General features: G+C 41.1%; 1 protein-coding gene across 1 annotated transcript in view; it reads right to left on the reverse strand.

Moving 5' to 3' along the window:
• The window catches only part of DMBT1 (deleted in malignant brain tumors 1), a 70569-nt gene that overhangs the window by 44819 nt on the left and 3529 nt on the right, over positions 1-22221 (reverse strand). The window contains exons 2-11 of the mRNA XM_088669872.1: positions 18544-18855; positions 18141-18164; positions 16498-16809; positions 15119-15430; positions 11828-12139; positions 10558-10869; positions 9389-9700; positions 8440-8751; positions 6599-6907; positions 5432-5743 (exon numbers count right to left, since the gene is read on the reverse strand). Of these exons, the coding sequence (XP_088525998.1) occupies positions 5432-5743; positions 6599-6907; positions 8440-8751; positions 9389-9700; positions 10558-10869; positions 11828-12139; positions 15119-15430; positions 16498-16809; positions 18141-18164; positions 18544-18855 (2829 nt within the window). The remainder of the gene's footprint in view (positions 1-5431; positions 5744-6598; positions 6908-8439; positions 8752-9388; positions 9701-10557; positions 10870-11827; positions 12140-15118; positions 15431-16497; positions 16810-18140; positions 18165-18543; positions 18856-22221) is intronic.

The raw sequence follows: 22221 nt of genomic DNA on the forward strand, positions 1-22221 counted from the left end.
AGTCATACTTCTAAATTCTCCCCATTTCTTGCTCTGACTTTTTGGACAATCTATTTTAAAAAGAGCATCATTGTTTGGATTCCTAGATCACGGTCTGCAGTTTCTTGATGATGGACTTCTGGCAAGTGATGGACTGCACCTCACAAAAGTTGGGAGGAATGTTTTTGCCACAAAACTCAAAAACCTCATCAGGAGGGCTTTAAACTGACTTATGTGGGGGAGGGAGACAGTGGTCCTGAAGGTAGGAGTCTATCAAATGCTGAAGATGATCATCCAAATGTCAAGGACCAAATGGAGCAAGCAGCATGCAGACCTAGTGGTGGGACGAAAATATCCTTAAATAAGAGACATGGGGGAATGATCAACGGTCTTCAATGTCTGTATACTAATGCACAGAGCATGGGAAATAAACAAGATGAACTTGAGCTCTTGGTACAGCAAACTAAATATGACATAATAGGCATCACTGAAACCTGGTGGGATGAGTCTCATGACTGGAATGTAGTAATAGAGGGATACAATCTATTTAAGAGAAATAGACCAAACAGGAAAGGAGGAGGAGTAGCTTTATATGTTAGGGATATGTATACCTGTGAAGAGATCCAGGATTTAAAACTTCAAAGCCAAATTGAGAGTATCTGGGTCAAAATTAAGGGAGAGAAAAACAACAGTGATCTCATTGTGGGAGTTTACTATAGATCCCCAAGCCAAACTGAGGACACAGATGATGCCTTCCTGGAACAGATGGCCAAGCATTCCAAAGGAAGTGAGATAGTAGTAATGGGGGATTTCAACTATCCTGATATTTGTTGGATGTCAAACTCAGCCAAGAGCATAAGGTCGAACAGATTCCTCACTGGCCTTGCAGACAACTTCATTGTCCAGAAAGTGGGAGAAGCAACAAGAGGATCAGCCATTTTAGATCTGGTCCTAACCAATAGTGATGACTTGGTTAGTGGGGTAGAAGTGGCAGGATCATTAGGTGGGAGTGACCATGCTCTTCTGGAGTTTATTATCCAGCGGAAAGGAGCAACCAAGCATACTAAGGTCCAAATTCTAGACTTTAAGAAAGCCGACTTCAGAAAACTTAGGGAAACGCTGGGTGAAATCCCATGGACAGTAATACTAAAAGGGAAGGGAGTTCATGATGGTTGGGAGTTTGTTAAAAGGGAGATATTAAAAGCACAACTTCAGGCAATACCAATGAGACGGAAACATGGAAGGTGCCTAAAGAAGCCAGGCTGGCTATCTAAAGAACTTTTGACTGAGTTAAGATTTAAAAGGGATATGTACAAAAAATGGAAAAGGGGGGAAATCTCCAGAGAGGAATTCAAACATATAGCCAGCACGTGTAGAGACAAAGTCAGAAAAGCTAAAGCACAGAATGAACTCAGGCTCGCCAGAGAGGTTAAAAGCAACAAAAAGGGCTTTTATGGGTATGTCCGTAGCAAAAGGAAAAACAAGGAAACAGTGGGGTCACTCAGAGGAGAAGATGGTGAAATGCAAACAGGGGACAGAGAAAGGGCAGAACTCCTCAATGCCTTCTTTGCCTCAGTCTTCTCCAAGAAAGAAAACAACGCCCGACCTGAAGAATATGGAGCAGATGATTCAGCAGGGGAAACACAGCCCAGAATAAGTAAGGAGGTAGTACAAGAATACTTGGCTAGTTTAGATGTATTCAAGTCTCCAGGGCCAGATGAACTACATCCAAGAGTATTAAAAGAACTGGCAGAGGTGATTTCAGAACCACTGGCAATAATCTTTGAAAATTCCTGGAGAACAGGCGAAGTTCCAGCAGACTGGAGGAGGGCAAATGTTGTCCCTATTTTCAAAAAGGGGAAAAGAGAGGACCCAAACAATTACCGCCCAGTCAGCCTGACATCAATACCAGGAAAGATTCTAGAGCAGATCATTAAGCAAACAGTCTGTGAGCACCTAGAAAGAAACTCTGTGATCACTAAAAGTCAGCATGGGTTCCTGAAAAATAAGTCATGTCAGACTAATCTGATCTCATTTTTTGACAGAATTACAAGCCTGGTAGATGAAGGGAACGCTGTGGATGTAGCCTATCTTGATTTCAGCAAGGCCTTTGACAAGGTGCCCCATGATATTCTTGTAAAGAAGCTGGTAAAATGTGGGCTAGACAATGCTACCATTCAGTGGATTTGTAGCTGGATTACTGACCGAACCCAAAGGGTGCTCATCAATGGCTCCTCCTCATCCTGGAGAGTAGTGACTAGTGGGGTGCCACAGGGTTCTGTCTTGGGCCCAGTCTTGTTCAACATCTTTATCAATGACTTGGATGATGGGCTTGAGGGAATCCTGAGCAAGTTTGCAGATGACACCAAGTTGGGAGGGGTGGCTAACACCCCAGAGGACAGGATCACACTTCAGAATGACCTTAACAGATTAGACAACTGGGCCAAAGCAAACAAGATGAATTTTAACAAGGAGAAATGTAAAGTGCTACACTTGGGCAAAAAAAATGAAAGGCACAGATACAGGATGGGAGACACCTGGCTTGAGAGCAGTACATGTGAAAAGGATCTAGGAGTTTTGGTTGACCACAAACTTGACATGAGTCAGCAGTGTGATGCAGCAGCTAAAAAAGCCAATGCAATTCTGGGCTGCATCAATAGGAGTATAGCATCTAGATCAAGGGAAGTAATAGTACCACTGTATTCTGCTCTGGTCAGACCTCACCTGGAGTATTGTGTCCAGTTCTGGGCACCACAGTTCAAGAAGGATACTGATAAGCTGGAACGTGTCCAGAAGAGGGCAACCAAAATGGTCAAAGGCCTGGAAACGATGCCTTATGAGGAACGGCTTAGGGAGCTGGGTATGTTTAGCCTGGAGAAGAGAAGGTTAAGGGGTGATATGATAACCATGTTCAAATATATAAAAGGATGTCATATAAAGGAGGGAGAAAGGTTGTTTTCTGCTGCTCCAGAGAAGCGGACACGGAGCAACGGATTCAAACTACAAGAAAGAAAATTCCACCTAAACATTAGGAAGAACTTCCTGACAGTAAGAGCTGTTCGGCAGTGGAATTTGCTGCCAAGGAGTGTGGTGGAGTCTCCTTCTTTGGAGGTCTTTAAGCAGAGGCTTGACAGCCATCTGTCAGGAATGCTTTGATGGTGTTTCCTGCTTGGCAGGGGGTTGGACTGGATGGCCCTTGTGGTCTCTTCCAACTCTATGATTCTATGATTCTATGATTCTATGATTCAATTGAGCTCATGTCAAGTGCTTGTTGTGAGATGAACATTGCAAACCAATGTGCACAGTAAAAAGTGTGACAGAAACAACAATACCAAGCAGCAACAACAGCAATACATTCTTGTGGCACACCACAATTGTGAATATGAACTGGAGAGTCTCCCATTAGCACAGAGAACTGAAACATATACATATTTATGAGATGCTTTTATTAAAAAGGCTAATAATTGCACAGTCAATATGCTCAGAGCTGATAGAAACCAGATTAAAGTCGCCCATGAATCAATTAATTTTGGCATTCTGAAGTGACTGTCTGCAAGATCAACCAGATGCAATAGGTGTATCAAAAGTACCAGTGTGCTCACATCTTAATTTTCAAATGGAAATTATGAAGTCCGCCCTGAAGAAAAGAATGAACAAATAATGCCATGAATGACTAAAATAGGTGTCAAACAGCAGATTTTCTGGACAAATTCAGAAGATTTTGTCTAAGGATTAAGACAAAGGATGTGAAAAATCTAAGGATTTTCACATAAACTATCTTAACAGTTTAAATTTATCATGTTAAAATACTGAGGCTTCTGCACTGAGGACAGCATCCCAGGAGCCATTGGATTTTGTCTGACTCAGTTTCTACTGGTGGAGAGGTTGACCTTTGTAGAGGGGGGTTCTCCTATGAATGGCTCACTAGAGCAGTGTTTCTCAACCAGTGTGCCTCCAGATGTTTTGGGACTACAACTCCCATCATCCCTAGCTAGCAAGACCAGTGGTCAGGAATGATGGGAGTTGTAGTCCCAAAACATCTGGAGGCACACTGGTTGAGAAACACTGCACTAGAGCAGTGGCAGAAAGGTCTGCTGTTGGTGTTCTGGTGTTGGAGAATGCAAAAAGAGGGTGTTCTTGGGAAAGTCAGGAATAGAGCGAGGTAGGCTTTGGATTCCAAGTCCTCCCCATTTTCCCAATATGCACTCAAGAGAGGGGAAATTATGCCTGGATGCAGCATAAACAAGATTTGTCAGTGTGGAAGTGAACAAAGGGCAGTCAGTCTTGGAGACTGGAACTGAAAAAGAGACACAGAAGCCTATTTTTGCTTTCTGCGCTGGATCAAGTTCTATGGTGTTGGGAAGCCCCTCTCCTCTGGAAACCCAATAGAGGAGGAGTGAATGAATCCTGAGGACCTCATGTTCACGGAAAACATAATCTACCTCCAGTGACCTGAAGTCCAACGAAACCAAGCTAAGGGAACATGCTGGCACTCCTAAGACCAGAGAGAGAGAGAGAGAGAGAGAGAGAGAGAGAGAGAGAGAGAGAGAATGTGTATGTACACACATTTACACACATATATGCAAATACCACCCAGTACATGTATTCTGAGAGAGCCAGTGTGGTGTAGTGGTTAAGAGCGGTAGACTCGTAATCTGGTGAACCCAGTTCGCTTCCCCACTCCTCCACATGCAGCTGCTGGGTGACCTTGGGCTAGTCACACTTCTCTCAAGTCTCTCATCCCCACCTACCTCACAGGGTGTCTGTTGTGGGGGAGGAAGGGAAAGGAGAATGTTAGCCGCTTTGAGACTCCTTATGGTAGTGATAAAGCGGGATATCAAATCCAAACTCTTCTTCTTCTCCCACTCCTTGCAGGCTAACAGCAGTTTTATGATAGGTGGTTTAGATCAAGGAAAGGGACAGTGGTGACATGTACATCCCTCTATTACCATTGGTCCAATCAAAGTCTCTTAATAAAAAGGACTTGCAATAGATAGTTGCTTTAAAATATTTGTATTAACTTTCCCATAGCATTCTACAAAGATTCAAAAATCAAGTCACCTTTATAAGGAAAAAGTACTCAAGGAATACGCTTTCATTATACAGCTTTAGGTGACCGGCAAAAACGTTCCTTTTTAACCAGGCTTTGGTTGATTTGATTGACATCCTATGCCAGGCATCCCCAAACTGCGGCTCCCCAGATGTTTTCGCCTACAACTCCCATGATCCCTAGCTAAGAGGACCAGTGGGCAGGGATGATGGGAATTGTAGTCCAAAACATCTGGAGGGCCGAAGTTTGGGGATGCCTGTCCTATGCCATTTAAATTGCGTATTTTCTGGTTTTATATTTTGATTTTATTCTGTGAATTGCCATGAGACCCTTGGGTATAGGGCGGTATATAAATAATGATGATGATGATGATAATTGTAATAGTAGTAGTAATAAAAATACCTGAGCAGATGACACTGGCATCTTCATGATGACCACAGTTATGTGTTCCCCAACCTGCATGAGAACAACGAAGCAGGGAAGGTTCATTTCCTGTGCACTCCACATTGTCCAGGAGGATGTTGCCTGAGCCTTGACCAAAATGGGCGCTTCCTGGTGCTGACTGAGCTGGTCCACATCCAAGCTCTCTGCAGACCACTTGTGCATCATTCATGCTCCAAAGATCATCACAGACAGTCCCCCAGTTGCCATTATGATATACTTCAAGACGACCTTCACATTTGCTGCCTCCATTAACCAAACGCAAGGAATGTTCTTTGGGAGGTACAAAATACAGATTTGTTTGTTTGTTTGTTTGTTTTAAAAATGATACAATGAATCATTTACCATTAATCAGGACACATAAAATGTTTATTTAAACCTGATATTATTGGTGTGAAACATTAAATTGAGGAACATGTTGCTAGGCATATGCTTGACCTGGTATTTGCCAAAGACTGAATTGGTAATATTTGGTTGATTGGGAGTTTATTGTGAGTCCATTGCCATGGATAGATGACTCCAGAGTGGTTTAAAAGTCACTTCCCCTTCCCAGGGAACTCTGTAGCTCTGTGAGGAGAATAGGGGTCTCCTAATAACTCTCAGCACCCATGAAAACTACACTTTCCAGGACATGTTGGTGGTGGTGGGGAGCCATGGATGTTCAAAGTGGCATTATATTGCTTTAAATGTACAGTGCAGATGGGCCCTACATCTTAACCTTTTTATACCTTACCCAGCACAAACCATGAAGGAAATTCACTTTTATTAATAACAGACCACTTCTTGTTTAATTAAAACTGGAAATTTTGGTGGCTATTTTCTTTAATAATTCCACTATATGCTTCCCAAAGGAGTTTACAAAACTGCTTTTGATCTATTGGTTAGATCAGTGATCCTCAACCCCCGGGCCACGGACCTGTACCGGTCCGTGGATCAAGTGGTACCGGGCCGCCCAAGGAACATTTAAATACAATTAAATTAAAATTATTAAATCAAAACAATCTAAATAAAATATAAACAATCAACGTCCCCCCCTCAGCGGGCCGCGGTAAAAATCAAACGTCGACTGGTCCGCGGCGATAAAAAAGGTTGGGGAGCACTGGGTTAGATAACCCAGCCTAGAAATACCTGAGCAGATGACACTGGCATCTTCATGATGACCACAGTCATGTGTTCCCCAACCTCTGTGAGAACACTGAAGCAGGGAAAGTTCATTTCCTGTGCACTCCACATTGTCCAGGAGGATGTTGCCTGAGCCTTGACCAAAATGGGCATTTCCTGGTGCTGACTGAGCTGGTCCACATCCAAGCTCTCTGCAGACCACTTGTGCATCATTCATGCTCCAAAGATCATCACAGACTGTTCCCCAGCTGCCATTACGATATACCTCAAGGCGACCTTCACATCTGTTGCCTCCATTAGCTAATCTTAAAGTAGCTAAATTGGAAATATTTAAAAACGTATTTCTTATTGTCAAACAAGTCAAAAATATGTTGATTATTTCCTTTTCCCACCAATAAGATTAACTCAATTGTACAGTGAAAGTAAATAAAGACTCAATGGACATTAATTGTGCATATTGTACATTGTTCTATTAGATGGCACTGGAGATAGTTGCTTTGAATTAGAGAGGACTTACTGGCAGCTCTCAACACTGTTGGACTCCAACCCCTATGAGCCCCAGCCAGCATGGTCAGTAGCCAGGGATGATGGGAACTGTAGTTTAACAACACCTAGAAGGCTATATTTTAGCCATCCTGCTTTAAATACTTCCTTGTTTTTCCATGATTTTTTTCAGGAAAGCCAGGAAAGTTGAGGGACGTAGCCTGGTAATATCCTACACCTGCAATTCTCTGTTTCCCATTCCTTCTACTGACCAACTGAGCAGAAGCTTTTTGATTCCTGGAACTGGAGTGCAAGAAGCCTTGGTTGTGAGTCAAGGCCCCACTCCCCGCATTATTGAAGAAATAATACAAGTGGAAACCAGTATTTTAGGTTAATGGGCTAAAAAGGGCCACAACTTTATTGGTTACACTGTGAGTGGTATTGGCTTAGGCATTGGATCCGAACTGACTATACTTGACTCCTGCCCGCTCTGCAGGAAGTCACACAAGGTTAACAACCTGTAGGGAGAGCCTGTTGATGCAAATCACCTGGAAGCTCCCCCTAGTCACCAGAAGGTCAAGTCATGGCCCTAGCCACCACCTGGGCCTTGGACAGGAACAACAACCACTGGATTCCTTTAATGGAATAGCCCTCAAAGGGAGGGGTAGGTGATGGCCACAACCTCCCCTCCAACACACAACACATTTTCCAATGCCTAACCACCAAACTGATCCATGTGAGCAGGAAGCAAACAGAAGGAACCCCAGTCCTGCAGCTGCTTAAATGCGGCAAACCACGCCCCCCCGCCAGCTGGATTGGCTGACTGTGGGTGTGACGCAGGCTGGGGACTCCCTGTGACACAGGGGGCCTAGACATGCCCCCTGCCGAGCGCGGGAAGGTGAAACCTGCTCGCAGCCCCTCCCCTCTGGGAAGAGGGCCGACCTTCCCACCGAAACTTTGTGGGAAGTGAAAGCAATACACAGAATATACACACTCTTTCAAAAACCACTTAGTGTGCTGCCAGCAGTGTGCCACTGGAACCCCGGAGGGTTTCAACTCCCTTTGGCAAGCCCACTTCACAGAAGACTCCAGACCCAGGCAGAAGACTGGGTGTGAAAACTTTTTGGACTTTGTGAAGGCAGCTACCAAGGGCTTTTCTATTGGATTAAATGTCTTGGAATGGGGAGAATTTTGCTAATGCAGCAGGCTAAGGTGCATTTTTGCATTTTGGATTGTTTTAAGTATTTCAATGGTACTATTTTGATGGGTTTTCTGTTTTGCAACACCCATTTCCCCAGAGAAATCTAGCCAGATTAAGAAACTGAATTCCTTTAATGAGGACGGCAAGAGTTCTTAAGTAATACCTGAGCAAATGACACTGGCATCTTCAACATGGTTACAGTTATGTGTCCCCCAACCTCTGTGAGAACACTGAAGCAGGGAAGATTCGCTTCCTGTGCACTGTACATCGTCCAGGAGGATGTTGCCTGAGCCTTCACCAAAACGGGCACTTCCTGGTGCTGACAGAGCTGGTCCACATCCAAGCTCTCTGCAGACAACATGTGCATGATTCAGGTTCCAAATATCATCACAGACAGTCCCCCAGGTTCTATCATGATATACTTCAAGACGACCTTCACACTTGGTACCTCCATTAACCAATCGCAAGGGTGTTTCTTTGGGAAATATAAAAAAACCCTGTTTTAAACAAGAAAATAAAACTCTACATTTCAAAACTGGTCAAGAGACAGAGATGGTTCGATGACTGCAGTCCAGCCTTTGGTAACTTCCAGATTAGAATATTACAATGTATTCTCCATTAGAAAGCCCATGAGGAGCACTCAGAAATGTCAATCGATTGCATCAACCAGGTTCCTTCTTGGGGTTATCTGTAGAACTATGTTCTAAAAAGCTGCATTGGTTGCCAGTTTGTTTCCAGGCCCAACTGAAGGTGTTCACATTAATCTTTAAAATCCTAAAAGACTCTGATCACAAAACCTGAGACAACACCTCCTTCCCTACAGACTCACCCAAGTGTTAAGATTGCCAGATGGGGCCTCTTTGTAGTTCCACTACCCTCAAAGTCTTGGGGTGCTGGTTGCTCAAAAGAGGGCACTGTCTCTGGTAGCCTCTGTTTTGGGGAATTCCTTCCTTACAGAAGTGTGCCTGTCACCTTCAATAAGCAGGTTTCAGCAAGTGGTGAATGTGTGCCTCTTTACCCTGGCCTTTGAAACCTGAGATTTGTATTCTCAGGACCCACCCTATTCCCTTGATTGCATTTTAGTGAGGTAGATTAGCCTAGCCTAGGAATACCTGAGCAGATGACACTGGCATCTTCATGATGACCACAGTCATGTGTTCCCCAACCTCTGTGAGAACAGTGAAGCAGGGAAAATTCATTTCCTGTGCACTGCACATTGTCCAGGTGGATGTTGCCTGAGCCTTCACCAAAACGGGCACTTCCTGGTGCTGTCAGAGCTGGTCCACATCCAATCTCTCTGCAGACAATGTGTGCATGATTCAGGCTCCAAAGATCATCACAGACAGTCCCCCAGGTTCTATCATGATATACTTCAAGGCGGCCTTCACACCTGTTTCTTCCATTAACTAATCGCAAGGAATGTTCTTTGGAACATGGAAAAAATAAATATTATATAAACAAGACAATGAAACACTGCATTGGAAAACTGGTCAACACAATGGGCACTTAGCACAACTGCATCTTGGGATCTAATGATATGAAAATGCTTGGTGACTCAGCTGCTTTAGCAATTCTGTCTTCTAAGTGAATTTCCTTGGTCCATTTCTGAACAATGTTGCTGGAGGAATCATGAATTACACACAACTGCATCTTGGGTTTTGATAATATTACAATGTATTAGGTATCCAAGTAGTTATGTCCCATGACCAAGCACATTCTTATATTAAACTTCAATATTCAGAAATCATTCATTTCTATGTATGTTAGCAGATCTACAATTCCATGCTGGTTTAATAATCACTCTACCTTCTCAGGTAACTCAGGGACTCATCATTCTGTGAGGACACTAGTGGTCTCAGCACTACAGTTCCCAGGAGATAGATAGATAAGATGATAGATAGATAGATAGATAGATAGATAGATAGATAGATAGATGATAGATAGATAGATAGATAGATAGATAGATAGATAGATAGATAGATAGATGATAGATAGATAGATGATAGTTAGATGATAGATATTTGGGGAAGCCAAGAATGCTCCAAGTGGTATTATATTGCTTTAAATGTACAGTGCAGATGGGCCCTACATCTTAACCTTTTTATACCTTACGAAGCACAAACTATGAAGGAAATTAACTTTTCTTAATAACAGAGTAATTCCTGTTTAATTAAAACTGGAAATTGTGGTGAAAATTTTCTTTAATAATTCCACTATATGTTTCCCAAAGATTGAAACACTGCATTTGATCTGGTGGCTAGATTATCCTAGTCTAGAATACCTGAGCAGATGACACTGGCATCTTCACGGTGGTTACAGTTATGTGTTCCCCAACCTGTATGAGAACAATGGAGCAGGGAAGATTCTTTTCCTCTGCACCGTACATCGTCCAGGTGGATGTGGCCTGAGCCTTCACCAAAGTGTGCACTTCCTGGTGCCGAAAGAGCTGGTCCACAACCAATCTCACTGCAGACAACGTGTGCATGATTCAGGCTCCAAATATCATCACAGACAGTCCCCCAGCTTCTGTCATGATATACTTCAAGGCGACCTTCACATCTGTTCCTTCCATTAACTAACCGCAAGGCATGTTCTTCGGGTATATACAAAAAGTAAATGTTATATAAACAAGACAATTCTGCATCAGAAACTGGTCAACCCAATGGAAACTAAACACAACTGTATCTTGGGTTTTGATGATACAGTATTAAAATGCTTGGTGACTCAGCTTCTTCTAGCAATTCCATTACCTGGACTTGCCTTTAAATTTCAAGGTGAATTTCTTAAGTCCATTTCTGAACAATGTTGCTGGAGGAATAATGAATTACATAAATTACACAAATCCCAGGGCCAAGTATAACCTTGTCTTAAACTTCAATGTTAGGCAATCAAATACCTGTCAAGTGCCCCAGAAAGAAGGGACATCCCATTTTTTCCACACAAGATTGCAGTGGCCATTTTGGGTGCTGGGCTCTTGCAATGTGCTCCCGCCCAAAAAAAGCAATTTCCCCCCCCAGGGTGAGAGCAAGGTGTAGGTCACATGACTCACATGGGAGCCCTTCCTGGAAGAAGCACATTCTGGTTTTTGGTCTGAAAACCTCATATTCTCTCTCTCTCTCTCTCTCTCTCTCTCTCTCTCTCTCTCTCTCTCTCTCACACACACACACACACACAACTACAACCCCCCTTTCTCAGGTAACTCAGGGAATTATAGGTCTGTAAGGAGACTAGTGGTCTCAGCACTACATTTCATAGTTTTTTTTGGGGGGGGGGGCGAAACATGAATGCTCAAAGTGATATGATACTGCTTTAAATGTACCTCGCAGATTGGTCCTCCATCTGAAACTTTGTATACCTCACCAAACATGCATTATGAAGGAAATAAACCTTTATTAATAATAGACCACCTAATTCAAATTTTAATTAAAACTGGAAATTGTGGTGGATATTTTCTTTAATAATTCTGGTATATGTTTCACAAAGGAGTCTACAAAGATTGGAAAACTGCATTTGATCTATTGGGAAGCTAGATTAGCCCAGCCTAGGAATACCTGAGCAGGTGACACTGGCATCTTCACGATGACCACAGTTATGTGTCCCCCAACCTGCGTGAGAACACTGAAGCAGGGAAGATTCGCTTCCTGTGCACTCCACATTGTCCAGGTGGATGTTGCCTGAGCCTTCACCAAAACGGGCACTTCCTGGTGCTGACAGAGCTGGTCCACATCCAAGCTCTCTGCAGACCACATGTGCATCATTCATGCTCCAAAGATCATCACAGACAGTCCCCCAGGTTCTATCATGATATACTTCAAGGCGACCTTCACACCTGTTGTTTCCATTAACCAACCGTAAGAGAGGTCCTTTGGGAGAGAGAGAAAAGTTTTCAATCTGAAGACTAAATTCTGCATTGCGAAACTGTTCAAAGCCATGGACATTAAAACACATATTCATCTTGCGATCCGATCGTATGAAATTACTTTGTGACCCAGCTCCTTCTACCAATGCTTTTACTTGGACTTAACCTCAAATTTCAAAAGGATTTTATAAAACCGTTTCCAAACAAAGTTGCTGGAGGAATCATTAATTACACAAACTGCATGAGGTATCTAAGGGATTATGTCCATCACCCAAATATAACATTATATTAACATTCAAAATTATGAGATGTTTTATTTCTATATATTTCAAGCTGTCTGGAGAAAATACATGGATCCCAACATTAAATGAATTTCTTGCTGATCCCTACGAACAAGAAATAAAACTTACCATGCAGTTGAAGACGTCTGGAAGCTGTTAAAAATGATAAAAAGTCATTTCCTTTTTAGGACTGATTACACACACACACAACAACAACAACAACAACAACAGCAATTAATTAAGTAATTTTTACAGCGTGGGTTGCTGAGGATACTATTAGAATATGCATGATCCATATCAGTGCAACGAAATCCTCCCTGCAATCTGATTTGGTGCCTGATTTGGTCTCATTGGCCTCCAGGAATAGCTTGAGGACAACCACAATCTGGGAGGCGGTGTCCACATCCCCAACCCTGCCTGCTTCTTCCAGAATGGCCTACTGCCCTTCACCATAGCTGCCAAGTCTCCCGTTTTTCACAGGAAACCCCCATATTTTAAACTGTTTCCCACTGGCAGCGCGGATTGGGAAAAATCCCGTAAATCCCCCGGATTTCCTACCTGCCAGGGGGGCTCCATTTTGGGTCCTGGCGCCGCCCAATTTCCGGTGCCCAGACATGGGTAGCGCGGCACCGGCACCGGAGGTTGCTTCTACGCATGTCCAGACATGTGTAGAAGCGACTTCCGGTGCCGCACCACTGCTGATCCCGCATTTTTCAGCGAGAGACTTGGCGGCTATGCTCTTCACACTGTGGTAAAAATGCCCAGCAACCCTTCTGCAGGTTTTGAGGCGATCATGGGTGGCGAAGGAAGGAGGAAACATGTCACCTGAACCCAGGGCACCCTCCGCAATCAGGTGGAATATGTGGGTTATGGAGTGGATGCCCACAAGTCCACATTCATGTGCCATATTACCATATTCACTTCCCCATCCACCAATATTTTGCTAATATTTATCGTTCTCCACATTTCCACATCAGTTTGCAATGGAATAAAAGAAAGTTCTTAGGAAAAATCACCACTATTTTACGGCAAATTTCTAATATGCATGCTTGTATTAAACTTTCCCTAATGCACACATTGTTGCAAAGCAATTTTCCCTAAAATAACACATTTCTGTATGCTGTGTGTGTGTTTGCTAATATAGGCATTTCTCTGCACACACTTATCTAAGTATATGTATTTCTGTACAAAGTTGGAACTTGGTTGTACCTGGTTGGAAAATTGCACTCCATAATTTGGAGAAGTTTCAATATAAAAGGATGGTTGTTTTGTTTTGTGCAGTGTTTTGAAAAGTACAAATTAATTAAGTCCGCCTGGATAGCTTAGCTGGCATAGCTGCCAAGTTTTCCCTTTTCTCGCGAGGAAGCCTATTCAGCATAATGGAATTTCCCTTTAAAAAAGGGATAACTTGGCAGCTATGTTAGCTGGTTGGAGCTTGATGCTGATAATGCCAAGGTTATAGGTGTGATCCACAAATGGGACAGCTGCATAATCCTGCATTACAGGGGGTTGGATATGATGATCCGAAAGATCCCTTCCAACTCTACAATTCTATTATTCTAAATTGACTTTTAAGGTTAGATTGAATTATTATTATTATTTGTTAAATTTATATACTACCCTTCATACGAAGATCTCAGGCCAGTTCACAATATAAAAATACAAGATAAAAGCACAAATAAATAGAACAAAAACATTGAATCCCCTACCCTATGATAAAATCAAATTGGTTGCAGACTTGATCACAACATGAGGATCGATAATTATTTTCTTTGCTGGATCAAGGTACAGTATGATGAGCTAAAAAAGTAATCAAGAATGTGAACTTACATGGTCTCCCTGGTTCTTTATTGCCTGTAAATAACAAATATGATACAAATATGGTATCTGAAGAAGTGTGCAATGCCACGAAAGCTCATACCAATAACAAACTTAGTTGGTCTCTAAGGTGCTACTGGAAAGAATTTTAAAAAATATGATACACTGATATATATAGATATAGATGATAGATAAAGATAAAGATATTAGATATTTAATGCCCTAATCCAGATCAGTCAAAACACATGATTCTTCATCCCTATCCAACAACCTCAGCTTTAAGCACATATTCCTCTGCTAGTAAACTGAAGATTAAACTAATAAGATGTTTGGGAGGGAAAAATGGAGTGTATTTAGTTCTCATCACTCTTCCCTCCCTGATGATCAGTGCAGGGATATGGACATGCTCCCAACAGAAAAATAACTTAGTTCTGGGACATTAGAAGAAACTGCAAATTTGCAGTTCATCCAAGACATCACTGTGTGGGGAATGGCTGTAGTTCAGTGGTAGAGTATCTGTCTTGCTTGCAGAAATATCTGATTCAGTCTCCAGCATCTCCAGGTAGGTCAGGGCAAGTGCACTGTCAGAAACCTTGGGTTTCCACTGCAAGTCAGCACAGACCGTAATGAGCTAGGTGGACCAATGGTCTGACTCAGTATAAGGCAGCTTCCTATGTTCCCATGAACACCTGTCACTTAACCTGAGGATATTTCACTTAGATATAAGCAAAAAAAATTAAAATATTATGCACATCTGAATCATAAATGCTAAAATTAGAAAGAAACATTGATTCCTTTACAACTGATCTCCAGTCATTCAGACATTAAATACACATATATGCATAAAATCATCTTTTTGAAAAGGAAAAAGAAGAAGAGTGCACCTGTGCAGATGACACCAGCATCTTTCTGATGGCTACATTTATGGGTTTCCCACCCTGAGTGGGGGCACTGCTCAAGAGAAGTTTCAATTCCTCTGCACTGCACATCATCCAGGAGAATATTTCCAGAGCCTTGGCCAAAACGGGCGTTTGTTGTAGCTAATAGAGCCCGGCCACACTGAGCCTGTCCACAGACCACGTGTGCATCATTTATGTCCCAACCATCATCACAGACGGTCCCCCAACTTCCTCTGTGGTACACTTCAAGACGGCCTTCACATCTGTTGGTTCCATTGACTAGTCTCAATACAGCATCTTTGAACAATAAATTAACTTTGTTTTAGGAGCTATGCTTTTTGATCTCGAGGCATTTCACTGCCAGGTCCTAAGGAATCATAAAAAACTCTCTGGAAAAATATAGATATAAACTAAACTATTAATTTACAGTTAATTTACAGTTACTGTATTTACATTTTCAGAAGGGTGTGTTGCACACAGTGGGTTGGATTCCAGACTTGGAATGTGAAATGAAGAGAACTGAAATTAGTCATAGTTAGATTAGTTCCTATTGATTTGAATTGTCTACTTTGACTAAGTTTGGTTAAAACCCTATCTTTTGTACAGTTCCTAAATTTGCAGACAACTCATATTAGCGATCATTGTTAATTTTTCAGAATTAGCATCCTACTTAATTTTGAAGAAGTTGGGTGTTGGAGAGAAAAGATATACCAGACATATATTCTGTGGAAACTATGAAATATCATACACCCTAGCTATCGAATTGTTTTAGATAGTTGAATATCTTGTCTCAACTAGGTTTGCACATGGAAATAGAGTATATCCTATGATTATGTTTCTGCTTATACTCATTGTATGGGTGCTATATCTTGAGGTGTCAGACAAATTGACTGGCTGAAATAAAAAAGAGACATACTAAGTTCCAGAAGAACCCAACTGGTGATTAGTGTAACAGTGGATTTTTTTCCAGCCCCCTTCAAACTATGTTCCTCATTCCAACACAATGCAATGAGGGAGTTTGTTGGAAGAGTGGTGGTTATGGAATTCTTTATTATTTTATAAATATGTCCTAGTCTGAGACTTGGACATATTTCTAAAATAATAAAAAAATAACCTATCCAAACTTGGGATGCTAAGCAACTGATAATGTTTTCATAGACGGACAGAATCAAAGAGACTACACCTAGATATATGTAAGATACATTAACAGGCCAGTTGATACACTAATCTAAACCACGCATGCTAAACAATGTGAATGTAAGAAACACTTATTCCTTTACAACTGATCACCAGTCATTCAGAAATTAAACAGACATATAGGAATAAAATGATCCAAATTAAAAAAGGAAAGAAGGAAAGTGCACCTGTGCAAATGACTCCAGCAATATCCTGATGGCCACAATTATGAATTTCCCAATTGTGACGGGGGCAATACACAAAAGAAGATTCATATCCTCCACACTGAACATCACTGAAAAGAATATTGCCAGAGCCTGGGCCAAAATGGGTTCCTTTTGTAGCTGACAGAGCCCATCCACATCCAATTTGTCTGCAGACAACGTGTGCATCATTTATGTCCCAACCATAATCACAGACTGTCCCCCAGTTTCCTCTGTGGTATACTTCAAGGCGACCTTCACATCTGTTGGTTCCATTGACCAGTCTCAAGGATCCATCTTTGAACAATGAAAAGAGTATCCATTTAGAAGTCAGTTTCTGTTCTCAAGAATTTCACGAGGAGAAAAAAGATTAGGTTGCACTCTAATAAACAAGGAGCTTCCTATCTCTAGGAAGATATAAACTAAAGCATTTGTAGTTAAGCCATGGTCTATGGACTGTATCCCACGCTGAGGAGACCTACTTTTCAATATTTTGCATGGTCTCAAAAAGGAGATTGATAGACATGCCTTTTAGGAGAGAGAAAGATTGACTCTTAGTACATTCAAGTAGATAGTCCAGATGTCTGGGTGACCAAAAGAGCTGATTTGAGAATGTAAGTGTCTACCCTACAGGTTCATACTGTCTCCAAAATATATTTATTGTATTGCATCAGGAAATGGAAGTTCATGGATTATGAAAGAACATAGGTCTCTATTTTTATTGCATATTACACAGGCAGACCCTAAGAAAAAAAGAAGATTTATGCATTGAGCATCATATATCCTCACTGTTTTAGCTCAGAATCATCATACTGGATCTCAGATTGATCTTCATAATCAATTTAAATGAACTGGAAGCACAGAATGAGAATGAGAATTCTCAGTGATGAAATGTGTTGGATTCTACTCCCCTACCCCCATTAATGAACACATCACACATTAAATTTCACTGTCTTCATGGGTGTTTAGGGTGACATAAATTAGAGTGACTCTGAATGCTGCTCTTCTCATGCACTGCCACACCTTGTCTGCACACAGTGCTACAGCTTGACACAATGTCACTAAGTGGCATTTCTGAAATGAATTATCGCAGGTAAAACACATTTATATCCAAGCAGCAGATCTTGTGATGCTTCACAAAGCCAAGTTCATGAACAAGAATTTGGCTCTCTAGGCTACATCCACATCAAACATTTAAAGCACATTTATGGAACTTTAACAGTCATAACTTCCTAGGAAATCCTATGAAGGTTGGAAGGAATTTAAATGCATGGTGTGGATATGGACAGTCAATAAATGAGAATTCAGGAAACAGATTCATTTAAATGTTGTGTTGATATTTGCATTCACCAGATGGCTGACACCCAGGTTGCTGTTAGTCACAGATAGGGAACCTGTAGCCCCCCAGATGTTGCTGGACTACATCTCCCATCATCCCTGACCATTGGATTTGCTGGCAGGGGCTGATGAGCGGTGAAGTCCAACAATATGTGGAAGGCCACAGGTTGCTGGTGTAAGTAAGTGTTCAACTCTACTAATATCAGGATTTCAACAAGCTTGCTATTGGCATTTCATCTGAAGTGTAGTTTCCATGTAGTTTTATTGAATTAATAAACAATTGAACTTACCAGGTCTTTCCGGTTCTCTATTACCTGTAAATAACAAATAAGTTATATTTTACATTGTTTCATTTAAAACAAAATAGATCTCTAATTGAAGTTTTCATGCATGTAGCAAGCAGGCCCCTGCCTGGAAGGAAAAAAAGGACATTCTTCCTGGACTAACCTACCAAAAATAAGATGAATAACATGTATCTGATCTCTCTCTATTTAACCTGAGCATATTTCAATCAGATAGAAGTAAAGAGAATTTCACAGACTGACATACAGTACCCTTTTAATCTAGACTGCCTATAATATGCTATCAAGAAACAGTAATTAATTTCGACTATCAGTCGCTCAGAAATTAAGTAGACTTGCTGGATTAGAAAGAACAGAATCGTCTAAAGAAGCACACATAACAAAGGAGTACCTGAACAGACCACACCAGCATCTTCTACATGGACACAGTTATGGATTTGCCATCCTCTGTGGGAGCACTGCTCAAGAGAAATTTCATTCCCTCTGCACCTCACATCGTCCAGGAGAATATTGTCAGTGCCTTGGCCAAAATAGGCACTTCCTCTTGCCGATAGAGCCAATCCGCACCCAAGCTGTCTGCAGACGACCTGTGCATCGTTTATGTCCCAATCATCATCACAGACTGTCCCCCAGTTTCCTTGGTGGTAGACTTCAAGCCGGCCTTCACATCTGTTGGTTCCATTGACCAGTCTCAACGAAGCATCTTTGAACAATATGAGAACGTCTAGAAGCAAAATTTTCTGCTCTCAACACTTGGTCCCCCACCCCAGTTGTAAAGGAGTCAAAGTACACACATTAAAACAAACATTAGTTTCTTGAGGTATGTTTCAGGGTCAGAAACCAAACTGAATAAATCCTTATAATTTCTGGGAAGATGCATTTTAAATATTTAGAATTTCAGAGCATTCTGCTGAACACAGTGTTTTGTACATATCCAAGCATATAATAGAAAAATTATTCAAATAATTGGTAAATGAGAAATAAAGTGTACCTGGTACATATCTGATCCTGTAGAAGGTGTGGGTGATTTAAAAACACCCAGTTATTTAGTTTTAAATTATACAAACACAAGAGTGATGTCCATAAATACATAGACTGTATTCACAATGCAATGTATTCCATTTCCCAATGTTTCTCTAGCTATTAATGTCTACATTGTAAAAGCTACTTCTAGAAATTTAGCAGAATATAGAGAAATTTTATTTGCTTATGTTCAAATTTTTTAAACAAAGATTATGAAGACCTTGCACAAAGTAGGATTGGAGGTTTTCTGGCTCTTTGAGTGGTTTTGAACTTAAACCAACATTAACATTCCCTTTAGAGGGTCTTTTATAGCAAGCTTTTATAATATGCTCTAGATGTGTTCTAATTACATTCAGACATAAAATGAATTTGCATTATTAGAAAATCTAGAAAAATCAGGTGATAAATATTTTGTTTGAAGAAGGCAAACCTAAGAAATCCATATCGTCTTTCAAAATAGATCGTTATCGTTGTGATTGTGCCCAAAGTGGCATGCAATATATGTACTAAAAAGAAAACAAAAAACATATAGTATCCAATGCATATGTTTAAAACTAGCTCTGCACATGCCCAAAAATGCAATAAGGAGCCATGATTAATAGAAGAACCTGACGTTTAATAATGCCTTCTTTAAACATTAAAGGAATTGTGGAAATAAAAAAAAACATGTATCAGGAATATCAGGTCCTCTGGAAGCTGGGGGTGAAAACAACAATAAAAATATGTTATCTTAATTTTCTTTTACTCTAAACTGGTCATGTTATAATATAAAGGTAAAGGGACCCCTGACCATTAGGTCCAGTCGTGACCGACTCTGGGGTTGCGCGCTCATCTCGCATTATTGGCCGAGGGAGCTGGCGTATAGCTTCCAGGTCATGTGGCCAGCATGACAAAGCCGCTTCTGGCAAACCAGAGCAGCACATGGAAACGCCGTTTACCTTCCCGCTGTAGCGGTTCCTATTTATCTACTTGCATTTTGACGTGCTTTCGAACTGCTAGGTTGGCAGGAGCTGGGACCAAGCAACGGGAGCTCACCCCGTCACAGGGATTCGAACCGCTGACCTTCTGATCAGAAAGCCCTAGGCTCAGTGGTTTAACCACAGCGCCACCTGGGTTATAATATGTTTTACAATAAATAATGATAGTGATTACTGAGAAATAAAATCAGCTTACAAAATTGTACAATATGGAAAAAAACTGTCAATACAAATCAATAGTTTTCCTCAAGTATCTTTCCTAAGACATCCTTATTGTGTGTGTGTGTGTGTGTGTGTGTGTGTGTGTGTGTGTGTGTGTGTATATATATATATATATATATATATATATATATATATATATATATATATTATAACCAAAGTGAAATTTTAATCATGGGTTGCTCCATAAGTCTGTTTGAAAGGTTTGTGTGAATTGGATAAATAAATAAATAGATAAATAAAAAATAAATTGTACCTACCAGGTACAAAAAATAAACTGGCCTACCAGTTCCTGTGGAAGCTGGTGGTGAAAAATGACAAGAAAGAATGTTTATCTAGCATGAATATTCAAATAGATTCCTCTATGCTCATAGATCAAGCATGCCTGTGTGTGTTTATATAAACACTTCTATCCGCATTTTTCTTACTAGAATGCATTTATGTATGTTATTTCCACTAATATATGCACTAATATATGCTTAATTTACCTTAGTGTACGCATTTTCATAAACATTTCTTCACTGAAATTTTTAGACACATTTTGTCTAAAAACTTTAGTACACATTTTGAAGGAAAGCTGTGTTTTAGTTTGCATATTGTTTCAGAAAGCCCAAATTAGGTAGGTTCACCATAAAATATGAACTGAATTGAGTTTATTCCCCATTGTACCCCTAAAGCCAATATTCCCAATGGTGTGCTAAAAGTAGCATTTGTATATACAGCTGTATTTGTATATACTGTACACTTATCTGGAAATCTGACTTCTTTTATCATAGTATATATATGGGACGCAGGTGGCGGTGTGGGTTAAACCACACAGCCTAGGGCTTGCCGATCAGAAGGTCAGCAGGTTCGAATCCCCATGACGGGGTGAGCTCCCGTTGCTTGGTCCCTGCTCCTGCCAACCTAGCAGTTCGAAAGGATGTCAAAGTGATCCTTTGCAAGTAGATAAATAGGTACCACTACAGCGGGAAGGTAAACGGTGTTTGCGTGTGCTGCTCTGGTTCGCCAAAAGCGGCTTTGCCATGCTGGCCACATGACTTGGAAGCTGTACGCCGGCTCCCTCGGCCAATAATGCGAGATGAGCGCTGCAACCCGAGAGTCGGTCACGACTGGACCTAATGGTCAGGGGTCCCTTTACCTTTTATCATAGTAAAAGGTAAAGGTAAAGGATCCCTGGATGGTTAAGTCCAGTCAAAGGCAACTATTGGGTGCGGTACTCATCTCGCTTCAGGCTGAGGGAGCCAGTGTTTGTCCACAGACAGCTTTCCTGGTCATGCGACCAGCATGACTAAACCGCTTCTGGCGCAATAGAACACCGTGATGAAAACCAGAGCGCATGGAAATGCCGTTTACCTTTGATCATAGTAAACATGCATAGAATAATTTTGCCAGCCATTATATCCATATGTTCCTCTTCATATGAAATATCTTGCACTTGTTTGTTTTCAATTCCTAATTCCACCTTTCCTTCTTGGATTTTATAAGTATTTCACCGACTTATTAATATTTCAGAAACAGGCAGGATTTTTGACGAATCCAGAATGACCCCCACAATGCCTATATTGAAAGCATCTTATGTGTTTTGATGGAGCCATAAATACCCATGTCATCTTTATGTGTTACCTTGCAACAAGCTCTTCCCATCATTCACTGGCAGTTTGTAAGGTCTTACAGAGAGGGAGAACAAGAAAAAGGAAAGAGAAAGAATGTTGATAATTTACCTGATGCACTTAGACATCTTCCATACAACAGTAACAACAAAGTAAAGATCTCCAAGGAATCCATTTTCACCAAATTGGCTTCTTCTAGGTTGATTAGATATGCACCAGAATATATAGAAATAAGAT

This window comes from Zootoca vivipara, chromosome 5 (genome assembly GCF_965207765.1).
Source record: "Zootoca vivipara chromosome 5, rZooViv2.hap1.1, whole genome shotgun sequence".
Lineage (NCBI taxonomy): Eukaryota > Metazoa > Chordata > Lepidosauria > Squamata > Lacertidae > Zootoca > Zootoca vivipara.